This window comes from Seriola aureovittata, chromosome 10, assembly GCF_021018895.1.
Source record: "Seriola aureovittata isolate HTS-2021-v1 ecotype China chromosome 10, ASM2101889v1, whole genome shotgun sequence".
Classification (NCBI taxonomy): Eukaryota; Metazoa; Chordata; class Actinopteri; order Carangiformes; family Carangidae; genus Seriola; species Seriola aureovittata.
This window is the reverse complement of record NC_079373.1, coordinates 8,760,918-8,785,732: the sequence shown is the minus strand read 5'-3', so window position 1 is coordinate 8,785,732 and position 24,815 is coordinate 8,760,918. Positions and strand designations below refer to the sequence as shown.

Genomic DNA, 24,815 nt, shown 5'->3' with positions numbered 1-24,815 from the left:
GCTGCAGCGCTGTGCATTTTGGTTGGTGAAGCTTGTCCTAGGCTACGACACAGGTTGATCCTGATACAGTTTACATACACAGTTAGCCTTCCATATGAGACAGATGTCTCCTTTAATGGATAGTGCCATTAAGACAATCCTGAGATGATTAGATATTCCATTAGTCTGTAAACAAAAAATGAATCAACAATGTTTTTGAGAGTAAATTGTTTGAAGCAAGTATAAAGAAGATATATTCTGTTTGCATCCTCTCAAATATGACGCCTTGCGGTTTTATTCTGTTTTCTATGAATTTACAAATTGACTATTAAAGTAAATTTACAACAGAAAAAACAGTAAAAACTTTAAAAATGTTGTTAGAAACTCAACTTTCACACAATGTTTTTTTTTTTTACTAGCTTTGCACATTTTACAAACAGCCAATTGATCATTCAATTGAAAAAAGATTAGTCAGTAATGAAAATTATTATTATTTGCAGCCCTGCACACACACAGATTGTAACTGCTGGTTTTACAATAGGAATGTACTGTATTCGGGTTAGGGTAAGGGGTCCCTGCCTTGCTCCCTGATTTTTATTTATCTCGTACAATAAATATTGGTTTGTTGGATAAAAAAATGGTCAACAGCCTCTTTTGCACTGCCAGTTTATATATTTTGTTACTGTGGTAAATTCTCTGAATTGCAGTGGAGGTTTTATCATATTAATGTATATTCAAAGTTTTAGCTGACATCATTTTCTGTAAGATTTTTTTTTTTCTTCATGTGACAATCTCTCTCTCTTCCTGTTTTCTTAGGTCTCTTTAAGGAAATCCAGGCTAATGTCCTGCTAATGTTCCATCAGCCGAGCTTCTAGCTGTAACCCCACCAGGTGGTTCTTACATCAGCATCATGTTGCACCTCACCCTGCTCCTCCATCTCCTGGTCCTCTCACTCTCCCCTGCAGGTCAGTAGCACATCAGCTACATTCATTCTGTATCACTGCTGTTGGATGAAAGCATCACATGTATAAAATCATTCTTTACATTCAGTCATGCTACTTACATATAACTGTTGAATGTTTTTATGACTATATGAGTTATTACATTTTTCAACTCAGTGCTTGAAATAAAAAACATGTAAATAATAAATTTGTACTTATTTGGCACCAGTGCTACATAAAATGTTGTAATTAGTTCAGCAGTGGGAACACTTTGCTCTCTGAGAATTTGCTTTTCAAACATTGGCAGTGAACAGCACTGAGAATTCAAAGGGACATTGCTCATTTAACTCGACTGTTTTACTTGTATGCTCTTTATCTTCATCAAGTATAACGATTCAAAAATCCAGTTCGCAAAGATTCATTTGGCACTAACAGTCTGTGCAATGTGTCTGCAATACAGCGACTACACAAATAGAGAAATTTTGATTGGTGGCTCCAACTACGACGCATGAAAAACAAACAGGTGGCAGACAACTCGGATAGTAAAATATTCATCAAAACTGGATTGCCAATGGACTCGTGAATGGGGAGTAGGAAAGACAAAGTGTCAAAAAGCTGCTAATCACCAGCTCACAAGAACATAGTGAATATAATGACGTTAGAAGTGATTTGTGCCTCAAGGATTAAAGTAGAAATCTGTTTTTATTGACTACAGTAAAAATGTGTTTCAATGTCAGGAGTAAATGCAAACTAGCTAAATCAGGACTCGATGAAAGATATTAGATACGTACCAGGTCCAGCTGTAAAATTGTAGGAAAAGCGGCAAAGATAACATATATCTGACAAACCAGGCTGGGCAATCATGCGCTTGGAGGTCCTTGAGTTTGCAGGTTTTCATTTGGTTTTTTTGTGATCTCGTTGTGCAATCATCTGTGTTGGAAACAAAGGAAAGTGGACAGAAAACAGCAGGCCTGAAAATGAGAGCTGGGATTGGGAATTCTGGCTTCTCACCACATCCTTCTCAAACAGACTTTGAGACCGAGGAGATTTATCTTCCTTTCTCTCTTTTGTTTTTTTTCATATGGGAAGGTACTTGTAGCTTCGCAGCTTAGATTTTGGCAGCACTGCAGCTAAAGCTCAGAATATCCTGTTGGAAATGCTCTCACATACAGCTACAGAGAAGGAATGGGCAGATAAACATACATCAACAGCACATATACGGTCGCACAGCTCACACAGGGCTGAACTCTGTATGGCTGCTCTATCTAAACAGACAGCAGCCAACCAGCAGACTCAGGGTGTTATTGTGGGTAGAGAACATTGGCTTGACATTTTTGTTTAGCCCCAACAAGAATAAAGTTTGATGGCTAATGTGACATTAATGTTTTGACAGCAGAGCAAAAGTCAAGCACACACTACTACAACTAAAGCATAGAGTGTGTGTGGTTCAGCCAGGCCATGGTAATTCTTAGACAGAGAGTATTTAACAGTCATAGTTATTGTTTAATCATCTGGCTGGTATGACTGTCTTCTCCATTCTCTAAATGCACCATAAGTTATTAAACCCTCAAGGCCAACCACAAAAGTTTTTTAGTTTAGTATTGTATTGTGAAGGACAGGATGTCGTGGATTTCACAGTAAAGGTAGTCTTTCGTTCCAAAAAACTGGCTTTCCAGCCATTCATCACATTCTCAGCAGCAAAAATGGAATTCTATCAAAAATCCTGCCCCTCACTGAAGAGACTTCATAATGGTGAATAAAAGGTTTTGATCAGTTTTCTTGTTGTATCCTGTGAGAAGTGAGAGGAATTCACCTGTAGTCAAGAACACAGGAAGTAATTGAAATCACGAGTCGTTTGCAGCGTTATGGTTGAAAATGCTGATATAATGTCCTTTCTTACAGATGCATCATTTCACGGGGAGGTGCCCGACTTTTACAGAGGTAAGGAAATGTAATGAAGAGCTTCCACCTTACATTCATGCATTTTTTAAAATCCATTCACGAGTGTAGAAAGTTTTAATGTCCAGAAATAATCATAAAATGTTACACCGGTGGTAATAAGGTTTCGAGGTTGAGGCTGACCAGGAGGTCACAGAGAGTGTTTAATAACTAGAAAGGTCAGTGGGTCGACACGCAATTTACTTTTATGAACATATTTATTCTAGCTGCTAATTCAAACCAAGACCACAAAATGTGAAATGTGAAAAATAGGATAGCAACAAAATTCAAAGACTCTCCGTTTGATTTATAGTCTTCAAACCAGAGACAAAGAAGCTGCACCTATTCAGTGGCAGGTTAATGAGCTCCAAGGCGACAAAGCCTTGGAGTTCATTGGAAGAAGCTGTGATTCATAGTCAAGGCTACACCACTAGATCTGTTTGAGAAGAATAAGGCCAGTGACTTTTGGTTGCTTATTATATTACTCTTTCAAAATCATTCTCACATCTGACCTGGCATAACTTTGCTGTGGAGTAACACTCCATTTAGCAACTTAGTTGTTTATTCATGTACATCATCACAGGGTTTTAGATTTCCTCGGAAAGACATCTGTTGCACAACTTTATTTTTGTTAAACATTTTAATCAGCTCCTGATGCTGTTCCTATAATTCTAGACAACCAAACATTGGGGAAAAACTTACGCACTACAATACATGCAATGCCTTGTCAAATAAAATACACCCCTCTAAAGAACAATGAAGCAAAGTTAATTTATAAAATATCAGAGAGATAATATGACATTGAAAAGTACACCTCCTCCTTAATCATTGAAGCTTTTCTACTCTGCTGTTAAACCCATGTACTGAACTACAAGGAAAACCAAAGAAAAAAGAATATCAGCTCCAAATGGGCTTCAGCTGCCCATTTCTGCTCAGTCCAGCCCCTGAGGTGGTAAAACTACAATAGTATCCGCCTGTCAGGATTTGTTAAGGGACATGCAGTGACAGACGGCTCCTCCTTTCCCCATGGTCTACAATAGGACAGGACAAATGAAAATCTATCTGGAGGTCATGTTTCTTTCCACCGTTGCTATTTCTGGATTTCTCCTACTTGGAAATGTACATTAATGGGGACAGTCCAAGACATTGCACTGTACTGGGCAAAGGAATCCAGGATGGTCATTAAAGCCAGAATTACAGTTCCCATGCCTCATTGTGAGGTTGATAGATGGGACAGAGGAGGAAAAATAATGCACCGTATGACTGTGTGATTGAGTCATACACTGAGGGAGTGAGTGTGTGTGTGTGTGTGTGTGTGTGTGTGTGTGTGTGTGTGTGTGTTTGTGTGTGTGTGTGTGTGTGTGTGTGTGTGTGTGCATGCGCGTTTGTCCAATGGTAACACAATCCACAGCACCTCTAAAGCTCAGTAATTAACAAGTTCTGACTCAGTTGTTCAAAAATCGTGTATAAACAACAAGTAGGGGTTTTACAGTGGGTTATGTGCCAAACAAATTTTTGGCGTGGCATCACGGTATGGTTGCCAGGAAACCAGCTGAGACTCAAGGAAGTCTTTGTGCCAGGCCAAGTAGTAGTCCAGAAATAGTCCATATTGATCTTTTCATCTAACCACTGGCAAGAAAGTGAGTAAATGTATTTCCCAAAATGTCCTACTGTTCCTTTAAGTCAAGTGTCTGGCAAAAGGAAAATCAAATGCTCCAAGCTCAAGCTCAAATCAAAAAGCAAATCTCTGTTCATAAGTTTAAATATTTTACTGTGTGTGTTTATTTAATTTTTGTATTATCTGCATGAGATTTGTCCCATGGAGGCAGCTGTCAGCAAGGGATAAATGGAAAAAATAAGGCTTGCTGATTCGTTGCTTGGGAACAAGCTGCATTCAGGTTGAATTGTTGGTGGAACCAGTAATGACAAGAGTTTTTTTTTGTGGTTGTCTCTCTTTTTTCTTTTCTTCTGTTTACTTCCCATTCATTCCCCTTTCTTCTCCATGAAGCATCAACAGCAGATGATTTTCACAGCCTGTGTGCCTGTGTGGACTGTCACCTCCTGGACATGTTGACATTATCTCCACTTGTCTGCAGGAACAACACAGCGGGATGTTGCTTGGGCTCTGCTGATTGCTTTTGATGATGCACACATCAGTGTGATACACTAGACTACACTGTTTAAGGTCACTCAACACTGAAACATGTGAGACTGTGCTGCTTATGCTTTATAATTTTGAACTCTTTGTCAAACTTGGACAAAGATGAAGGCGCAGTCATAGGAGGAGGCAGTCGATACCAAGCTCCTCAAAGGTCAGAACATTGTGTAGGCTGCATTCCAGCTGGGACACACTGCAGAATCCCTCTTTTTTCTTACAAGCGAACTGCTTATCATTAAGCGCATAGCAATGTTAATGTCCATCACACTATCTGTCTCTTTAGTACCAGTCAGTCCCTGTAGCCTTTAATGGTCTGCATTAAAAAAGTGTCGAAATGTCAATAGCCACCATCTCTCAGCTGCTCAGCCCGACGTTCAGTGCGTTTCAAACACTGATCTAAAAAGCTAAGACCTAATCTAAGATCTAAGACGTTAACTAAGCAGATTGTGTATCTTTCATGATGTATCTTGTGTGTCTTGGTCAAACACAGTTGTCAGTGTCATGCTAAAATTGCGTTTCTTCTGTCAGTTACATTATTTTTGTCATTTAGTCACGAGGGACCACCAACTCAGTCCATAGTTCCACAGCAATTCCTGGCCCTGCATTACCTCGGTGTATCCCTATCCATAAACTGCTTCCACTTCAGTCCCCAGGCATGGCTTGTGGGCTTGTGAGCACGTGTGTGTTGGTTTGAGCGCCTGCCTTGCAGTGCATTTATGGTTTTCGATGCTTCAGTGATTAGAACACACAGCAGCAGAGAAGTGAATAATGCTGCAGAAGTGGTTCTTTGGACATTTTGATGCCTGTAATGTGGTGAAATGTGGATTGTATTGAATTGGATTCAAGTCAGGGGACATAGTTGGTCACGTTATCGTTTTCACTTTTCTCTTCCTTAAAAACTCATCAGATTTTTACAGTGTGTTTGGGATCATTGACATGTAGGAGGAATGTATTTGGCTACACAAACTTGCATTCATCGTGCTATCTAAAAAGGCCTTGTCCCCTACACCTTTTGCACTCATGCAGCCCCACCTCCATGTTTCACAGCTGTCACTGTGCAGTCTCTGTGGTAGTCCTGGCCAGGTCCACGCCAAGCATGCTGGACCCCATCAGGTTTCATCTGACCAAGAATGTGCTGCCAATATTTATCACGCTTCTTTTCATGTTCTTTGGCAGTTCTTGCAGTTTTGTGCTGCTTTGTGAATAATGGTTTTCTTCTTGGATGCCGTGTATAGAGGTTAATTACATACAGTGTCCTTCGCACTGTCTGAAACACCAATTTCCTTTGTTAGTGATATTGCACAGGGGTGTACTCACTTTTGTAATGTATGTCATAGATTGTGAAAACCTAATATGTCCTGTTTGAATATCTCTGTTCCAGCTGCCATTTCAGAGAATGATTCTCTTTGATATCCCTTGTTATAACACAGCTGGCACCACACTGAGCATATACTGACAGACACAGCACATACTTCTGCAAATAACTGGGCTTGCAGTGAAACGTAATAATTTGATATTATTTATTTAATACAGAAAATTAAAAACATTACACTTTTTCACTCCAGGGACATTTTGTCTGTCATCATGCCTCATTGTGTGGCTCAGGGGCTTGTGGGTAATTATTGCTACACTGTGTTTGGCGCCTCCAGGAAACAATATGTTATCTGTCCCACTTGGACACTCTCTTGGTCATGCAAACAAACCATGCTGCAGATGTAGCTAAAACACACAGCTGTGTGCAAGGCTGAATTCATCACAGGGTTAAGTTCCTCTGGGATTTTGAGTAATTATGTGACTATTTAGATGTGAAACAAAAACACATCGTGAAAATATTGTATTTACAAAAAGGAAACTGCAACCTTTGAAATGGCTGGAAATGAAAGACATTTTAAAAGAAAAGAAATGAACAAGTAAGACAGATTGCAGATGTTGTATGTTTACTGGTATTATACAATTTCAAATGAACAAATCATTGTCATGCACCTAATATCTCAATGAATTATTGATGTCTCTGTATAAACTGAAGGTGGGGGAGAAAGCATGCTCCTAAAATAACAGCCTGTATGGTATTTCACATTCAAGTGACATTCTAAACTTTAGTTGGTCTTGAGCTGAATAGAAATCTGTATTTGATAATGAAGTCCATCCTGAAGAAGATCACTTCCACCAGGCCCTGGAGACTGATGGCCTCTAGACTAACGTGTGCGTGTGTGTGTGTGTGTGTGTGTGTGTGTGTGTGTGTGTGTGTGTGTGTGTGTGTGTGTGCTTGCATGCGTACATGCGTGCGTGGGTGGGTGTGTGTGTTTGTGTGTGTATCTGTATCTGTGTGTCTTTCTTCCCCCTTTTGTACAGAGAGTAACTGTCCATCTTTCTTTCTTTGTGTTTTTGTACATGTGCATGGGAGGGGACACATCTACGTTGACTATTGTGTAAATAATTACTTGCCGGTTGAACAGGGCAACTCATTGTATCCACAGTCAAGTAGAGCCAAAACAGGAAACAGCAAAAGGATTTGAAGAAAAAGAAGCACCTGAGAGAGACACACACAGATTAGGACAGATAATAAAACTGCTAGTTAACTGAGAGTGGGAAGCTGTGAGGGAGAGAGTGATGACTCAAGTATTAGAGAAAAAAAGACTAAGAGTCCACTGTAGTCATGCTCGCAGCTCTGTGAGGCTGTTATTGTGTGCAGTGGTGCTTTGAGCTAAATGCTAGTCACCAGGCTAATATGCTCACAATGACATTGCAAACATACTGATATTTAGCAGGTATGATGTTGATCATGCTAACTATCCATACTCTGCACATTAAGATGCTAATGTTTGCTAATTAGCACTAAACACAAAGTACAGCAGGCGCTGATGGGAATGTCTATAGTTTTGCAGGTGTTTGGTCATAAACCAAAGTATTGGACATAATGAAACTTTGACCTGATGATGGCATTAGATGTAATGCGTAGTATCGGCTGTATTGTACAGCCGATACTACGTACCAGGAACTTGGAACCTTTGTTGCATGTCATGCCTCCCTCTCCTTTCTTGCTTGCTGTCTCCCTCTTCATGTCCAATTAAAGGAAAAATGCCAAAAGAATAATCTTAAAAAATAATAATACTAATTTTGGGAACGCTAAAGCTGTTACAATATATCATGAGGGGAACATAAATTCATGTAAATCCATGCAATACTTGTTGAGACATTTCACCAAAAATGTCAACCTCATGGTGCCACGAGAGCAGAAGTCAGGGAATCATCCATATCAGTAGGCTTTATCCTCTGGCAACCCTGAATGTCTGTACATAATTTCATGGCAAGCCATCCAATAGTTGTTTATACATTTCAATCTCAACCAAAGTGAAGCACCGTTGTCCTAGCCACTAGCATGGTTAACTAAAGAGTTACGAGAACCTTAGAAGAGAAGAGGGTGTGAAAGGAACGGTAAAGGAAGAGGAGCAAAGTGTGACTGCAGGATATAGGTTAGAGAGATGGAGAGGGGACAGAGGAAAGCCAGAGAGGGTTAGAGACAGATAGACTGAGAAAAAGTGAAAAGAGGCAGAGGGAATGTAAGAGGCCTGTGTGTGTCTCCAGGCAGTGGGCCTTATGTGGCCAGCTTTAACACTCCCCTCCACCATCTGTCACATCCCACATTACAGGGAATGGATAGGAACGGCACCAGCACTCATCCCTCCGAGTTAAATTCCAACTGCTATCCAGCTCCAGAGCCTCAGTGGCTCTCCTCCTCCAGCCCATCCCACATTTATATTTCATATTTACATGTAAAGCATTTTTTTGACACTCATGCGGAACAACTTAAGTCCAACAGTAGAATAGGGTCACTATATTCCCTTTACTCATCCTTGTGCGCCCGTTTGTTTCTCTTTCTCCCTTGTTCCCAGAACATAGTATCTCACTTAATTTGCCTTCCATCAGCCCCACAATGCCCCATTTATAGTATGTTTAATTCTCTCTCAGCCAGCAGTAATTCAGAGTCCTTGGGATTTGTATCAATGTCAAGCACTTGCACACGGTTGGCTGCTGGAGTGTGTGAGAGTGGGAGTGGATCCTGTCTCCTAACATCTTAATTGCTGCCTCCTGGTTGGCTATCTGGGATACTGCTAACGTGCTAGTGTGGCTGTAAATCTGTTTTCATAGTGGTAAGGATTACGAAACTTTTAATTCCTTAGCTTCCTGACAGCAGAGGCAGATAAATATGCAACTGGTTCAGTGACGATAAACTTGGTTGTCAGTTTTGGAGATTACTGTACATCTGTGTTTGACTGCTGGAATATATATGATTCTTGCTTTATTTTCTCATTCTGCAAAAATGTAGTAAATGTAAGTTATAAGAATATAGTTTCAGGTGACAGGACATTATGAGAATACAAGTCTTTTATGTAGGTTTGTAAAGGTTGCACACTGTCAGTATGACATTTTCAGAGTGAAGTGAATCCTAAGCGCCAATGCAGGCCCGCTTGGAAGGATGGAATAGGAGCAGGATGTTACTGTCTGAAAGAGCGAGCTTCTCCCCATTGAGGTGTCAGCTGTGCTCTCTTAGAACTCTGAAACGCAGGGGAATAACACACACGTGCAGACACTCGCACGCACGCTTCACATTTGTATTCCTGCAGTCACCTACACACCACTCTTGATCTGAGAGAATAATCAGCGTTTGGGAACATTTCTGGCTCATTGCTTATTCATAGATTGGCATTGTGTTTATGTCTTATTCATGCCACGGCTCATAATGTCTGTCTGATTTTAATGAGTAATTGGGGCTAATTGTACGTTTGCGTTGATGGTGTAACAGGCAGATTGAACCAAGAAAGGCATTTTCATCAAGAAGACTCCTCTCTCTGGATTTGCCTGTGCAACTGCTTCACAGCACTGAGGATGACAAATGCAGTAAGAAAGGTCGCTGGATTATGCTAAATCAAGTTAGCATTGCCAGTTCCCGGATTTGTATTAGCTTGTAATAATATCATATCCACCGGCAAGAGATGAATGTGTCAGTGTGGTTTGGCACCTGAGTGAGCACATCTCTGTCATAATTAGTGTGATGTTGCGATTTGAAATAAAGCAGGGGCTTATTATTCTTCAACAATGCTTGAAAGAGAGTCTTTGCAAAGATTAGATTAGTTAAAGATACAACCAGGATTTATCTGAAACCAGCCACTAAGCATTAGAGGTGTGTGCCTGTGAAACCCACAAACTGCTGAAATGTTAAAAGACAGGTCCTCAGAGGGGCAATATCACTATCTAGTCAGTGTGTTTTTAGTTTGTGTTCCATCTGAACTCAGCTGTCTTGTTTTTTTGATGAAACTGCCCCAGAACTGCCAGCCAGATGCTGAGCTCCAATACCTTGATATTTCCTGTGTGTAAGTCTGACCCAGCTTGTTGTTACTTACCCTGGTGTTGTTTGCAGATGAAGCCACAGGTTACGGGCCGGTGTTTGAGGAGCAGCCGGTGGATACCATCTACCCCGAGGAGTCGCCGGAGGCCAAAATCACCCTGAACTGCCGGGCTCGAGCCAATCCACCTGCCAAATACAAGTAACATATGTAACCCATAAACCCAGTCTCATTACTGCCCACTGTGCACTCTGTATGCTTCCTATGGTTCGCCATCTCTCAGGCTCTTTTCATAGTCGCAGACCCCATAGTTTGAGAGTCTGCCTTTAAATGGCAAGGTCACAAAGAAGACTATCTTAACCTTCCACGGTTTGATGTGTGTGTGTGTGTGTGTGTGTGTGTGTGTGTGTGTGTGTGCGTGCGTGTGCGTGCATGACCATCCAGAAACATACCCACCATATATTTTTTATCTTGTTGTTAAACAATCTGCACAAATCATTTTGTTAACACAGATGTTTGTGTTTTTCTCATACCAAGAATAATTTAAATGCCAAAATAGGACACCGCTATGAAAACCTAATAAAAAAATAAGATGTTCCTCCAGCTGTAGCATAAACAGCATTGCCATCATGTCTCCATCTCATTTTGCAGCTCCAAATTTAGAGTGTTTTACATGATCTATTTCAATTTAGATGTAAATATATGTAAATGATACTGCTCAGCATCCCCCAAATCAGTTTCACTGTCAGAGAGCCCAGAATTAGATGTCAGAGGGAAAGGAATTAGCTTTGACCACAGCTGGTATTAAGTATTTAAGAGGGTTCAACCACAGTACAGTCCGTTATGCCTTTCCAAACATGAAATTTGTTTTTGCCTTCATATAGAGCAGCTTCCAGTTTGTGGATCTTGGTAAAGTCTTTCACTGTCTGCAGATGTGTATTGCAAGAGAGATCTATGTCTGTAATCCAGCCTGGGTAGATTATGCCCTGCCTATCAGGGCCAAATGTCAGGTGTTTGCCACATGCAATTAAAATACTGCATGTCACTGCATCAAACAACTTACCTGACAATATCCTCCTTTGTGGTGCTGCATGTAAAACAAACCATTTGTCGACAATTTTGAATATAGGCAAATAGTGGTTATACCCTCCTATATACATTGACACTGGTTGCTTTCAGAATGCACTATTGTACTGACCCCAATTGTTTTTTCTGTAGGTGGAAGCTAAACAAGATGAGAATTGATCTGAATGAAGAGGGAAGCCACTACAGTTTAGTCGGAGGCAACTTGGTCATCAGCAACCCCATCAAAACCACACATGAAGGAAATTACTCCTGTATGGCTTCCAATACGTACGGCACAGTCATCAGCAGAGTGGGCTCCGTCCAGTTTGGATGTAAGTGGTCCGGATGTGAACCGCCATGCAGGCTGCACTGATGTACAGTACCATGCGGACTTAGCACAGAACTGCCCTAGAGCTGTGCTTTCATGCCTATTAAGTGCACTGAAATTGCAAGGGCAGCTGGGACATATCATAAGTGGCGTGGAAAGTGCAATTTGTGAATGGTCTAACTTCATAATGCCAGTGTGGCTAATGTACTTTTCTATTAGAAACCACAGCTCAATTCAAAGGCACAACTTTATGCAGTCTGTAAAACTTTAGTTTAGGGTATATGAAACTCAAATGTGAATATAAGACAGTGGATTTGGAGTGGATCTTGAGTCTGAAACTGCCTTACAATTGATTTTGTTCTCTGTCTCTTAGATCTCGATCTTTTCTCGTCAGAGGAGAGGGAGACGGTGAAGGTCAAAGAAGGACAGGGGGCAGTGCTGCTCTGTGCTCCCCCACCACATCATCCAGGTACAGCATGTGATCGCTGAGTGTGCATCTGCTTAAGTGTTTCTGCAAGATTATGTTCGACCTCCCTCATCATGTAGCATCATCACTACAGCAGTAGCATTACCTGATTGATAAACAGGTGGACGACACAGCGGCACAGTAGTTGTACAGCACTGTTGCCTGTGTAAGTCAGGTGGACTGAAGATTGTACATTTCCCATACATGTAAATGAAAGTGTGATTGGTATAATAGTCATTAGACATAATGTGCTGTAAACTTTTTATATCCACATTGGGGTTTTTATTGGACTAATGAAACAAATTAGTGAAATAATTAAATGAACCAAAGAAATCTTATCCCCTGTTGGCTTTGGATTGAATTGCCCTTCTTAATGTCCTCCAAAGTATAAAAATAATGACTGATTCTTCCACTGTCTCAATATCAGTTTTTAAGCTTCTTCTCAGTTTGCACCCATCCCCCATGCTGGATTTATTTCCACCCTGCTCATACAAAATGTTTTCATCTTTCTTATTTAGTTCAATCTAATATGTGATCACAAAGGTTGTTGTTTGTTTTCTCTTGTAGTACTGGTCTGCATGTGCCCTCATTTTTATCATTTTTCCTGCTTTTTCATGTCATACGCTTTGAACGTGGTTAAATAAAACTTTTTTTTTTTTTTTGCTGTTATTTAGCCACAGCCCTCGACCCAGAAAACTGTACACATCATTTTAATATTCATGCTAATGCAAATGCCATAAACACAACAGTCTGAAAGCACTGTTAACTCTCTCTCCACAGCGTCAGAATTACCTCAACAAGGCAATGTGCTTACGGTCGCTCTCCATTATGCCTCTCAGCTAAAAGAATTATAAGATTTCATCTGAAAGGTCAATAGATGCTTGAATAATACATTTCCCTCAGCGCTGAAGAATGGTGCTATTTTTATTTTGTATGTGCGCAGATTATTCAAAGTGAGTCAGCTCACACATCTAATCCCCTCGGCTCTTACCAGAGCTGTTGCTATGTGTCCAGAGTCTTGATTGACAGGTGGTGTTTTGTCGTGTCTCTTTCTCTGCAGCCGAGCTGTCATTCCGATGGATCCTCAATGAATTTCCCACCTTCATCCCAATGGACAAGAGGCGCTTTGTCTCCCAGTCAAATGGTAACCTTTATATCTCCAAGGTGGACTCCTCAGACACAGGCAACTACTCCTGCATTGCGTCCAGCCCGTCCATTTCCAAGAGCGTTTTCTCCAACTACATCCCCCTAGTGCCACAGGCTGAACGTTAGTACTTCACTTCCTACCACCCATTGTCTTTCCTGTTGCTTATTTCTGACCTTTCCATGAATGATGGTCACATTCAAGCAGTGGTTTGTGGTTTCTGAGTTCTTCAGATTTACAACCAGTGATTTTATATGATGCACATAAAAGACAGAATGGGACTTGGGCCACAATAACATTTGCAATGCACCGCGATTAATGCAGTATACAGAGACGCACTGTGTCTCGAAGTATAAAATGTACTTAAGCTCAGTATAACAATGAAGTACAACAAACAGATTGAACACAGGTCCCTACAGAACAAAAAAGAAATTATATCCAGGCTGTAACTGTTTTACCAGCAAAAGGAGGTGTGAGGATACAGCACAATCTGAGTATCTCGTTTCTTAAAGAGATGAGTTTCAAAGATGAGCTGGAAGACAAGAAGTGACTCTGCCTGGTTGCAGCAAAATACTGCATTGATTTTCTTTTCTCCTGTCCCCGCTGAAGCACCAAACAATAGTGTTAAATATGATAAGGTCATTCCACTGGCTCTGAATGAGATTCACAGGGACAAATTAGCTCAGAAGTAGACTGAGACTTCCTTTAAGACAGAGCCAGCATGTTATGAAGAATGAACTGGAACATGAACAGCCTCAGAGATGAAGACCAACTGAAGCAATGTGATTATGTGTGCTAATGCTCTGTGTTTTTGCAAGGCTTAATGTAAGAGTCACTTATGTAAAACTAGGCACCACTTTTAACAATTTCCTTAGGGGTCTTCCCAGAATCCATCAAATGTTTACTTTCATAGTCATCTAACTTAAAGCCGACTTCACATGTGGCAAATGCATCTTGAATAGTGGAGCACAACTGGAATGTTTTGTTCCACCGGAGAGATTAGGAAGTGAGCTGAACAGTTGTTTGGGCTCTCTCATGCATATTTGTATTATGAGTTGGCTTCTGGCTATGATGTGGCCTGTATTTAACTAGTTTTTGTGTCCGTGTGTGTGGGAGTGAATATCTTTGCATTTTGCCAAGGCTTTTTTAAAGCCTTGTGTATGACTTATGCAGTTATGATCTGGTTTTTGCAGCATGCTATGTGTTTGAGCATGTGAACACTAGCTGGTTTTAGAGACCAGGATGAGAAACATGGATGCTATGTGAATATATAATCAACTGACACTGTCATGTGGGCAACACAAATCATATTTTTTATTATTGCTACTCTCCTGCTTAAACTGAAACCATCAGCTGAAGAAATGCTCTGGTAAATGAACTGAACCATGTTCATCCTCAGCTGCTGCAGTAACTCAGTCGGTACAGACATGACAGACATGTGTGGCTGAGATGTCAAGAAATCGAAGATACCCTTGGAACTCCACAATGTAATACATACAACAACAAAAAAATCTGGACGTCACGGCAAAAATCAAGTTTACAAGTTAAATTTTTGAATTAGCAGATCTGCCATCTTGAGAAATGCTAGAGACAAACACAGTTCATAAAGTTGCTACTAAAACTTCCTGGGATAACATCAATCCAACAAACTGATGACGGGCACCGTGACAAACCTGGATACTGAAGTTAAAATTAACACCAAATTTGTCATTTTGAAACCACTGTTTATTTCAGGATTAGCAGCTAGACATACGTTTAGCACATGAACTATAATGCTGGCCTGTTGTTATTCCTCTCAGGTCCCATCAGAAAATACCCAGCTGACCTCAATGTCAAGTTCCCAGACACCACTGCTCTGGTGGGGCAGAACATCACCTTGGAATGTTTCGCTTTGGGGAAGTAAGTGAAAAGATTTATTCTGTTATTGTTGTGGCATGAAATAAGGTCATTTAAATGACCCAGCACATCAGTACGTACATACATACTTACTATTGACAACCCAAACACAACATTCATAATAATAGGGATGTATCAGTCTCTCAAAACACCATATTAGTTCACCCTTCATGGATGACATAATGACATTTACAGCAGTATAGACTGAATGAAAGCTCTTTGAATCACTGCCTACTCACAGGGATAAATCATTTAGAAAGCATGTCTCAGAATGATGATGTCTTGAGTGCAATGATGCATATATATTATGTATTACGAGTTAAAACCTGTCTCGTGTATTATTTTAATTTCTTTCTCACTCTCAGCCCCGTCCCTGAGATCCACTGGAAGAAGTTAGACGGACCGATGCCACCCAATCACGAGATGGCAGGGGCTCACCTGCATCTGTACAATGTGCAGTTTGAAGACGGGGGCACCTATCGGTGTGAGGCGGTGAACTCGAGAGGAAAGGACTACCACACTGCACGTGTGTCTGTAGAAGGTAAGAAGTATGTTGTTTATCATGCCACCCTTGTTCTTATAAAACATGTCAGTGAACACGCACATTACTTAAATGTAAGTTTTACAAAAAGTCTTTTATCAGCTTCATTAATCCTCAGCAAGGCACTCTGAGGGATAGATTCACCAGCCCTCTATTCTTATCACTACCTAGCACACTTTCTCAGGTGTTTCTCTTTTTAGAACTGATAACTACTTTAATGCCTTAAGTATCACCCCATATCGGCTTTAGGGTTATTCAGTAGCTTTGTAGTTTTCTCATATTTTTCTGTAAACACTGTAACTCTGATTTTCTTCATTTGCAGCTTTTCCTGAGTGGGTGGAGCACATCATCAGCACAGAGAAAGACCTCGGTAGCGAGTACACTATGTCCTGTGTAGCCAGTGGCAAACCTAAACCACGCATCCACTGGCTGAAAAATGGAGAACCGGTAATATTCAAACTCATAAGTCTTTATTGTCCTGTAACTGAGCATTTTAACTGTAGCTGTAAATTACTGCGAGCTCTTTCAAGTCTCATAGAAACTGTTCAGTGTTCATGTTACAGTAGCACAGCAGTGACAGGAGGCTGGCACTGTGGGTACACATCATGTCAGGAGAAAGTATCTGTTGTTGTTGAGTGGGTGCCAGCCAGAATGGGTTGTGTAACCCTCCATAGAAACAACTGTCATCAGGTCTAAAAAAAAAATACCCAGGAGAGTTGCAGATAATGACGGCCGAGTGGGGGAGGTTGTTTGATACATGCTGCTGGATACATCATTATGTATTAATGGAATCTCCTCCCAGTCAAATTAACTGATTGTCATGTATACTTCAGTGGATGTCAACAATCAACAGTTTGATTTTAACCCCTGTGCTTAGTAATAGAATTGAACTGCATGAAAATGGTGAAATGTAGAATGATGATATTTTAACATTACACTCCTGTTATTTTCCACAGCTTGACAGGAATGAGATGAGGTTCAGCAGCTTGACGTTTGATGATTCAGGGATGTATCAGTGCAAAGCAGAGAATCACCATGGAGTCATCTATGCCAATGCAGAGTTGCGTGTGTTTGGTGAGTCAAACTTTGGCTGCAGCTACAGCACAAATGGCTGCATCAGAGATTTAGAGGTCACTTGCTGGAGCTCATTAGGACGTATGTAGTGCTATGTCAGATTTTATTAAGAAAAATAACTTTTATATTGCTGAAAAAAAACACATACATGAGAAAATTGACTGACAATGGTCATTCATAGTAGCATGCACAATATCTTACATAAGTACGCTAGTCACTTTTATGAATTGAAAATGTGTCATAAATGTATGCATGCCTGCAGTTAATGCATATTCTACTAAGTTTGTGATGAATAATCCACATCGTCCTTCCTCAGCCTGCGCTCCCACGTTTGAACACAACCCAGTGAAGAGAGTCCTGGCAGCTAAAAACGGCCGGGTGGTGATCGAGTGTCGACCCAAAGCAGCCCCGAAGCCAACCTTCTCCTGGAGCAAAGACACAGAGCTGCTCTCCAACTCTACCAGGTGAGCGGTCTCATGATAAGATGGCACACTTCCTTATGTCTTCTGATCTGAAAATACTGTCTGTCTTGATTCAGAGTGGATGGTTCATGATGGATGAGTTTTAATGCAGTAGTTAATGCAAATATCAATCTTTTTCTGACTGTGAGACATATCTGGGTCATATTAGCACAAAGACAAATATCTGAGAATGTAAAGTCTCACTATTAGCGAGACACGTACAATATAATGATTTAGCTCTAGTAAGCTCTGATAAGCTGTAGATCTCCTATATACTGTATGACAGCAAAATCTTTCGGGTTTTTTGTCTGTGCACCGCTCTGCCGTCTCTCACTGGTTGACATTAAGCTCATGCTCAAGCTCATCAGCCTGGTCAGACTGGATGTGTAAACCCCCTCCTCGCTGACACACAAAAAAGCCTCGTCTGGAAGCTCTGAGACCCCGGAACTCTTCTCCCCATCTCACACACTCCCATTCACCACAGTGGGACGCGCAGAGAGGAGGAGCAGCAGCCAAATTACTATGCAGTATATGCCTCCTCATTCTCTCTATGGCTGCCGTCTGCGTGAGAGAGGGTGTGGAGTAGTGACGGGGCAGCTTGGCACAATGCTGTTTGTCATGCATGAATATGAAATATGCAGAGAAAAATGAATCAAACATTGTTGCCTTAGCCTTTAGCACAATTTAATGTTGCTTCTTGCTGAGTAGTTTCAAGTTCACTTACTGTTTTTTTTCCTCAGAGAACCATATATCCATTAGAGTGCTGGCAGACATTCAGAGCTCTTTCATCATTTTTCATCATCCACATATCCATGGAATAACATTCGTATGGACTTTTGACCTTCGTATGGTGCTGAATATTTTATACCGTATAGTTCTTTCTTACTTCAGTGTGTGAAGAATTAATTATTTTTTCTCCTCAGGGTGTTCATCTGGGAGGATGGGAGCCTGGAGATCCTCAACGTGACGCGAGCAGATGAAGGCAGGTATACCTGCTTCGCCGAGAATGACCGGGGCAAGGCCAACAGCGTCGGCTCTCTGTTGGTTACAGGCAAGTTCCAGCTAATGAACAATGTGTAATTGACAACTCTCTTTATGCCTTTTTTTCCTGATGCTTCCAGGACAGCTGGTGTTGCTTGGACTAATGTCAGCCGTGGCTGGCAATCATTCCTGTCACTCTCTGTCCCACCAAACCTTCCTGACCTCCAAATGTCTACGGTTGTTGAATTATGGCCATCTGAGCAGAGTGACAGTGTACAGGCTACAGGCTATTGGTAGATATTCAGTCTTTCCCCCCAAGGCAAGAGGAGAATTGCTTTAGATTAAATGTGACGAGACAAGGGATGAGTCTTCACCACTGTTCAATGAAAGATGAGAAATAAACTTGAGTTATGAACATGTCGGGACTGTTTGATTGAATAGCAAATAATAACATCGGTTTGGGCTTTTTTTTGCTTGTCATTTTTTAAGACATTCAATTTTAGCTGTTAGACATTTTTAGTGGAAATACAGCTCTTTTCTGCCCTCTCCTGGACATGTGCATGTATTGAACAGTTACACCTATTTCATAAAAACAGCATAGATCTGTCCACTATGTGACTCCTCAAGATTCCCTTTTTCATGTAAGTTGTTTGCCTGTAACTTGACTCTGTTGAATCAAATCTCCTCTAAAAAAAAAATTTAAAAAAATCCTGGACTGATGTATTCAGAGGCTGGACCGAACTCTTACTTATCAACACTGATCTCCTCTACTTCTTGTGTTTTTCCCCAGAGTCCACAAAGATCACCTTGGCACCGTCCAACGCTGACGTTAAAGTGGGTGAGAACGCCTGGATGCAGTGTGCTGCGTCACATGACCCCTCTTTGGACATCACTTTCATCTGGTCCCTGGATGGCAGAGTCATTGACCTACACAAGGATGGCCAACATTATGAACGCACCCCGGTAAGAAATCATATTGGTTAGTTAATGTTTTTATACATAATCATAGTTTAACATGGTAGCCACATCTTTTCCATGACGACAAACTCTTAGCTTTAGCCTGGAGTTCATCCATGTCAATTCATATTTGAGTTTGGGTTGATGCCTGTAGTATTTTCACTGGAATACCTGAAATGGAAAAATACGGCCTGTTTTAAATGAATATGACTCAGCCATTTCACATTCCTTCCCTGAGTGGAATTGTGCATTGTGCATCAGTTAAATAGCAATTTCTGCTAACATTCATTATTTTTGACATGACATACTCCCTCTCTCTCTTAGCGCAGCTCTAACCGTAAGCTAGTGGTCAGCATTTTTCATTTGTCACTCTGCCTGCTAAACAAATACCAAATTATGATAATGATTGATGATTCCCCATTTTTGTACACAAGGAGGATTTTCCCCTCCTGAAGATGGGGTCCAGCTCCACTTTATTATGTTTGTGTGGTATTAGCAAAACCAATGCAGTCATGCATTTAAAGTAAATTAAAGTAGATTTCTGTGTTGGTTTTACCTTTTTACAGTGACGGTGCTGTCTAAAGCAAACGTTGTGTGGAGCCTGACGTTTCTCGACAGGGAAAGAGATGATAGCCCTTTAGCTGAAGCCCATGTCCACGTCACCTAATTGGTTGATATTTCAGTCCCTCTGGTCTTGCAAGTGACTGAAATAATTATATGCTTATTTCCAGATGAGTTTCAGGCTGAGTGAGAAAATATCTAACATGATCATTTCCTTTTGACAGGCACACAGTAGGAGCACTTTGCCTCATGATGAATCACGTTTTGTTCACTCCTAAATGAGCTGTTGTCTGCTTTGTTGTTTTATGCAGAATGGGAGCTCAAATGGAGAGCTGCTGATTAAAAACGTCCAGCTGAAGCATGGCGGACGCTACAGCTGCACCGCACAGACCCCCGTTGACAACATCACGGCCTCTGCCCACCTGGTCGTCAGGGGTGAGTCATGACTGGTGCAATTATACATATTCATACATCCTTGTACATAAATGTCTTAAAAGCCCAAACACTATTCTCTGCCAAAATTATAACAATTTTGTTTTGTTTTTTACATTAGAGGTTTCTGTGTTTTTGTCTGTGCTCTCCTCACTGGTTTGAAGTCAGCAGGATTGTGGTGATGTCACTAATCAGGATTAAGTAGTATTTATATTTTTTTTCTTATTTATATAAGACAGTCAATAGGTTTTTTGGGTACTTTCAATCAAATCTGATCAAACCACACACACACTGCCCTGACAGCATTTAATGAGCTAGAGAAATACTTTACGGATTTGAAGCTTTAATTATATAGAGTCTGTTAAACTGAACACAAGAACACCACAGTTTGTTGGACACATATTCCTGAATTACTCATTAGAACTTTCTCCAACTTTTATTTATTTTTATTATTAATATACAGCTGGAAAGTGCATGTGTGTGTGAAAATAAGAGAGGAAGAGACAGAGACAGACAGCACAAGTGCTGTATGTTGTCCAGTACATGTTTGAAGAGAAGTAAATCTCTCCAGAGTAACCAGACCGTAGCCTGTTCTGCGGGATAATCTGTCAACCCCGAGACTCCATGGGAAAGAAAGAAAGAGAGAGAGAGAGCTGGAAGGAGCTATGGAAGGAAGTGAATTGTGTCCTCATGCAGGAGACAGAGACACAGAGCGGACACTAACTATCTGCCACTACCACCTAGACTGTCTGTTCAAAGATGATGCATTTAGACACCAAGCAGTGGCTACAGCCTCTCCAAAAATAGTGAAAAATTCAACTCAAGGACATATGTGCTGGTGCTTGGCCTCTACATCACATAGTTTGGCTGAATGCTGGCACATTGCAAATTAGCTCATATTTATCCAAAGCATCCAGTTAGCCAACTAAGAAGATAAACTGTACATTTTTTGTATGAATGTTTTTTTTGGCATGAGTTTTAATAACAAGCTGTTGCTGTGGTTGCATTGTTAGACACAGCAGTATACCTAATTAAAATGAATAGAACAAGCAATGCTTCTGTGCCATTAAGAACTGTTATGAATAGAGTTTCAGCTTCCACTTGTCTTCATTATAACTGAATAAAGTAGCACTTTATAGAGAGAGAGAGAGAGCATCACAGCAACCAGTGTGTTTTGTAGTTATTAGTTGTGTAATGCATTGTGGTGAGCGTTTGGCGACTAGTATGTAGAACATGATGGATTTTCTTTCTCTCAACACAATATTTTGATACGGTGTTCTGTTGATTTCAGCACTTGCTCTTTTAGCCATATACAGATATAATCATGCACAAAATAAACACTGCCACACTTCCGCAGTCCTCTGTCTGTCATTTACTGGATTTCACCTCCTGGATGATTCATCAGGCTTTGTTTTCACCCTCCACTTCCTGATGAGTGAGAGCTTGCCTTACAGCCCTCCCCTCGGGTCTTGAAACAGGCCCAGCGTTGGCGGACAAAGGGTCTCTTCAGATAGGAAACCAAGAACTCTAGCAGTGATCTGGTTGCCAGTGATCCCTGTTGTGCCCTGGGTGTGCTGCCACTGCTGCTGCTTTCAGAGCAGGTGTTGACAGACGGCCAGGTGAACGCACAGCGGCTGACTGTGACGTCTCCCTGAGTGGAACCAAAACACAGGCCCAGGGCCGCTCCTAATGGAGTGCCAAATGCCAGCAGTCCGGGGCGCAGTGAGGGAGAGATGAAAGACGGCCATTTATCACAGCAGATGAGGAAGCAGATCTGCTTCGGGAGATTGTTGAAGCTAACAACACAGCTCTGCACCTGTAGCTTGTTATTAGTAGGGATTTGAGATAGGGAGAAGAGTTGTTTTCATACGATGGGTGTGTGTGTTTTTGTAGCGTAATGTTACAGTCTTGCCTGGAACAGTGTTGAAATGTGGCTGTGTTAACTTAAGTGCCTGTGAATTAGGAGAACTATTCATAAACTTTATTAAATTTGGTTGTTGGGATACAGTATCTCACTGAACCTTATCAGTTCAAATACACACTGTGCTAAGCGTTCATCCATATGACACAGTATTGTACAGACATAGAAAAAAAAATCTGTGCAATATTTCATCCCTTACATTGAATTATAAAAAACTAAATTTCTCTCTCCATCTCTTAGAGGAGAGCTGAAGCTTAAGGGCTGTCCAGCTTTGGCTGTCTAATCGCCTTACTTGTCTCGGCTCATATTCATGACTTGGAAAAAGTAAATCCTGGCTGATTTCCGATGCTGCGGGTTGGGAGGCTAACCCTGACACAGTCTGGGTTTTCTATTAGACCATTTTTATGTTTCAAAGGAAGAATCAAGAGGAGCAGGAGGACCAAGAGAAACACTGGATTCAAAAGCTTCTGCTTAAGCTTCACTTCATATGTGTCCATGGGCTCTAAGCTCTAATGCCTTAATCCATCAGTCTTTGCTGATGTCTCTTAAAAAGACACTAACAAGAGGAATTGTAAGGGCTTTGATGTACTTCGTTCCATATGCATCAAACACTGTCATGTAATTTTGGAGACAAATGTTGAAATAAAAAGTTGTTAAATGACTCAGGACTTTTGACAAGAATTTCTCCATGAGCTTGGATGAAGATAAAGGTCACTGTCTGCCTGAGGGACAAGTCAAAGTGGAGGATTCCTACTACACAGCTCTGCAGCCACACTTGTGCTCATCACCCATCAAACACCACTTTTAAGTTGTCTCTTATTCTTTTCTTCACTCCAGGTCCCCCCGGTGCACCAGGTGGGGTGCGACTGATAAACAAAACTGACAAGAGTGTAACGTTGCAGTGGAGCCGAGGAGCAGACAACCACAACCCCATCTCCAAATATACTGTGCAGTACAGGGACTCCTTCTCAAAGGATGTGTGGAAGAATGCCACTACATGTGAGAATACTAGTTGGTCAAATAAACATTGCTACCTTAATGCTGAGCTGACTCTGGTGATATAATAATTTGGGTCATGCCACATAGTGATATTGTCGGCCTACATGGTAGTTAATGTCTCGTAAAAATGGCTAAATTGTAATGTAGTCATGCCTCCAGGACTAAAATATAGGAATGGTTTTCCCAAAACAGAACTTCATTATTGTTTTAAGGATATTTTTGTTAAATTGCAGGACAGCACAACCTGCGCTGCTCAGTGCTGAAATCTGTGCATTTCTCTCCAGCTCCTGCAGATGTAGAGGGCAATGCTGAGACAGCCACAGTGACGGATCTGTTCCCCTGGACAGAATATGAGTTCAGGGTGATTGCCACCAACACTCTTGGGACAGGAGAGCCAAGCAGCCCGTCACCTAAAGACAAAACCCTGGAAGCAAGTAAGATTGTGTCCTGACTATAGGCTAACATAGGGTGAATAAGATGTATAGGGTAAAGAGTCAGAATAACTTGAAAGGTCATGGAAATGTGCTGCTACAGTCCAGCTTTCCAATCTGATATTTATTCATCATCATTTTATTATAGCACTGTTTACTTATGTTAAGTATTGCTGTAGGAATGAGTCAGCAGAAATCCCATCATGCTACGCTTCCTACAGTAGAAGCATGCTGCCAAACTCACCACACAAACCTCTACAAATGAGCACTTTGCTGAAACTGTATACTGAAATTCAATTATAAAATGGAAATCACAGGCCTACAGTAACCTCTCTTAAAAAAATAATCATCATTTGAGAGTAAGCTATTAGACTCAAAGCAAAACAAGAGAAGTTTTGCCCCTCTGTCTCCCTCAGTGGCAAGGTTCCCACATGGACATTAAGGTGTTGCATTTGGCTCAGGAGAAGACATTGATATTATATTTGCAGAGGAAGGATGTTTCAGTAGTGCTGCCAGGGATAGCTTACAGCCTGTGTGGGTTGGCGTTGTTTGTGTGGGTTTTTTAGCATGTGGGCTCAGAGTTTTGTTCTTGCTGTCTCATTGTAGTTCCTGTGGTGGCGCCCCTGGACGTCGGCGGGGGCGGAGGGATCAGCAGAGAACTGACCATCACATGGACGGTAGGTCTGGACTTTCCACTGGGCGTAGGGGTGAAAAGGTTACAAGTTCATGTAAAAGTACTGGGCTGCTATCACATGCTAAACCACTAAAGGTTACCTGAGGAAAAAGGATAATAACCTTATTACTTTTTGAAACAATGTTAAGAAATACTTCACAGAAGAAAAAAAAACACTTTGATGATACAAAACTGAGGATAAACACACACTTATTTTAATGAGATGTTGGTTTGTAGGCATACACAATAAAAAGAGAACAGATTGCTGCACGCATGACTCTGTTATTTCAATTTATAAAGTCTGACAATACAAATAAAAAGTGGTACAGGAAAATTAATCAAACATTAAAAAAATGGGTACAGAGAAACCATTCAGTTCAGAATGCAAGTTAATGCGATGCAAGTCTCCTTTTAACAGAGATTAAAAAGAAGCCGTTGTTGACAGTTTTGGAGGACAACAGCATAGTACTGTGCGTGAGCAGATTAAAAATGAGTAAGAGGACTATAGAAGTTGAGGACAGCAC

At 41.0% G+C, this 24,815-nt stretch overlaps 1 protein-coding gene across 1 annotated transcript in view; it reads left to right on the top strand.

The window, feature by feature from the left end:
* The window catches only part of LOC130176144 (contactin-1a-like), a 65,383-nt gene that overhangs the window by 33,991 nt on the left and 6,577 nt on the right, over window positions 1-24,815 (top strand). Inside the window, exons 2-18 of the mRNA XM_056387068.1 lie at window positions 796-944; window positions 2,823-2,861; window positions 10,436-10,562; window positions 11,580-11,758; window positions 12,128-12,223; window positions 13,281-13,487; window positions 15,164-15,263; window positions 15,626-15,801; window positions 16,124-16,248; window positions 16,758-16,875; window positions 17,192-17,339; window positions 18,260-18,387; window positions 19,108-19,280; window positions 20,147-20,270; window positions 23,026-23,187; window positions 23,472-23,621; window positions 24,225-24,295. Coding sequence (XP_056243043.1) covers window positions 890-944; window positions 2,823-2,861; window positions 10,436-10,562; window positions 11,580-11,758; window positions 12,128-12,223; window positions 13,281-13,487; window positions 15,164-15,263; window positions 15,626-15,801; window positions 16,124-16,248; window positions 16,758-16,875; window positions 17,192-17,339; window positions 18,260-18,387; window positions 19,108-19,280; window positions 20,147-20,270; window positions 23,026-23,187; window positions 23,472-23,621; window positions 24,225-24,295 — 2,178 coding nt within the window. The 5' untranslated portion in view covers window positions 796-889. The remainder of the gene's footprint in view (window positions 1-795; window positions 945-2,822; window positions 2,862-10,435; window positions 10,563-11,579; window positions 11,759-12,127; window positions 12,224-13,280; window positions 13,488-15,163; window positions 15,264-15,625; window positions 15,802-16,123; window positions 16,249-16,757; window positions 16,876-17,191; window positions 17,340-18,259; window positions 18,388-19,107; window positions 19,281-20,146; window positions 20,271-23,025; window positions 23,188-23,471; window positions 23,622-24,224; window positions 24,296-24,815) is intronic.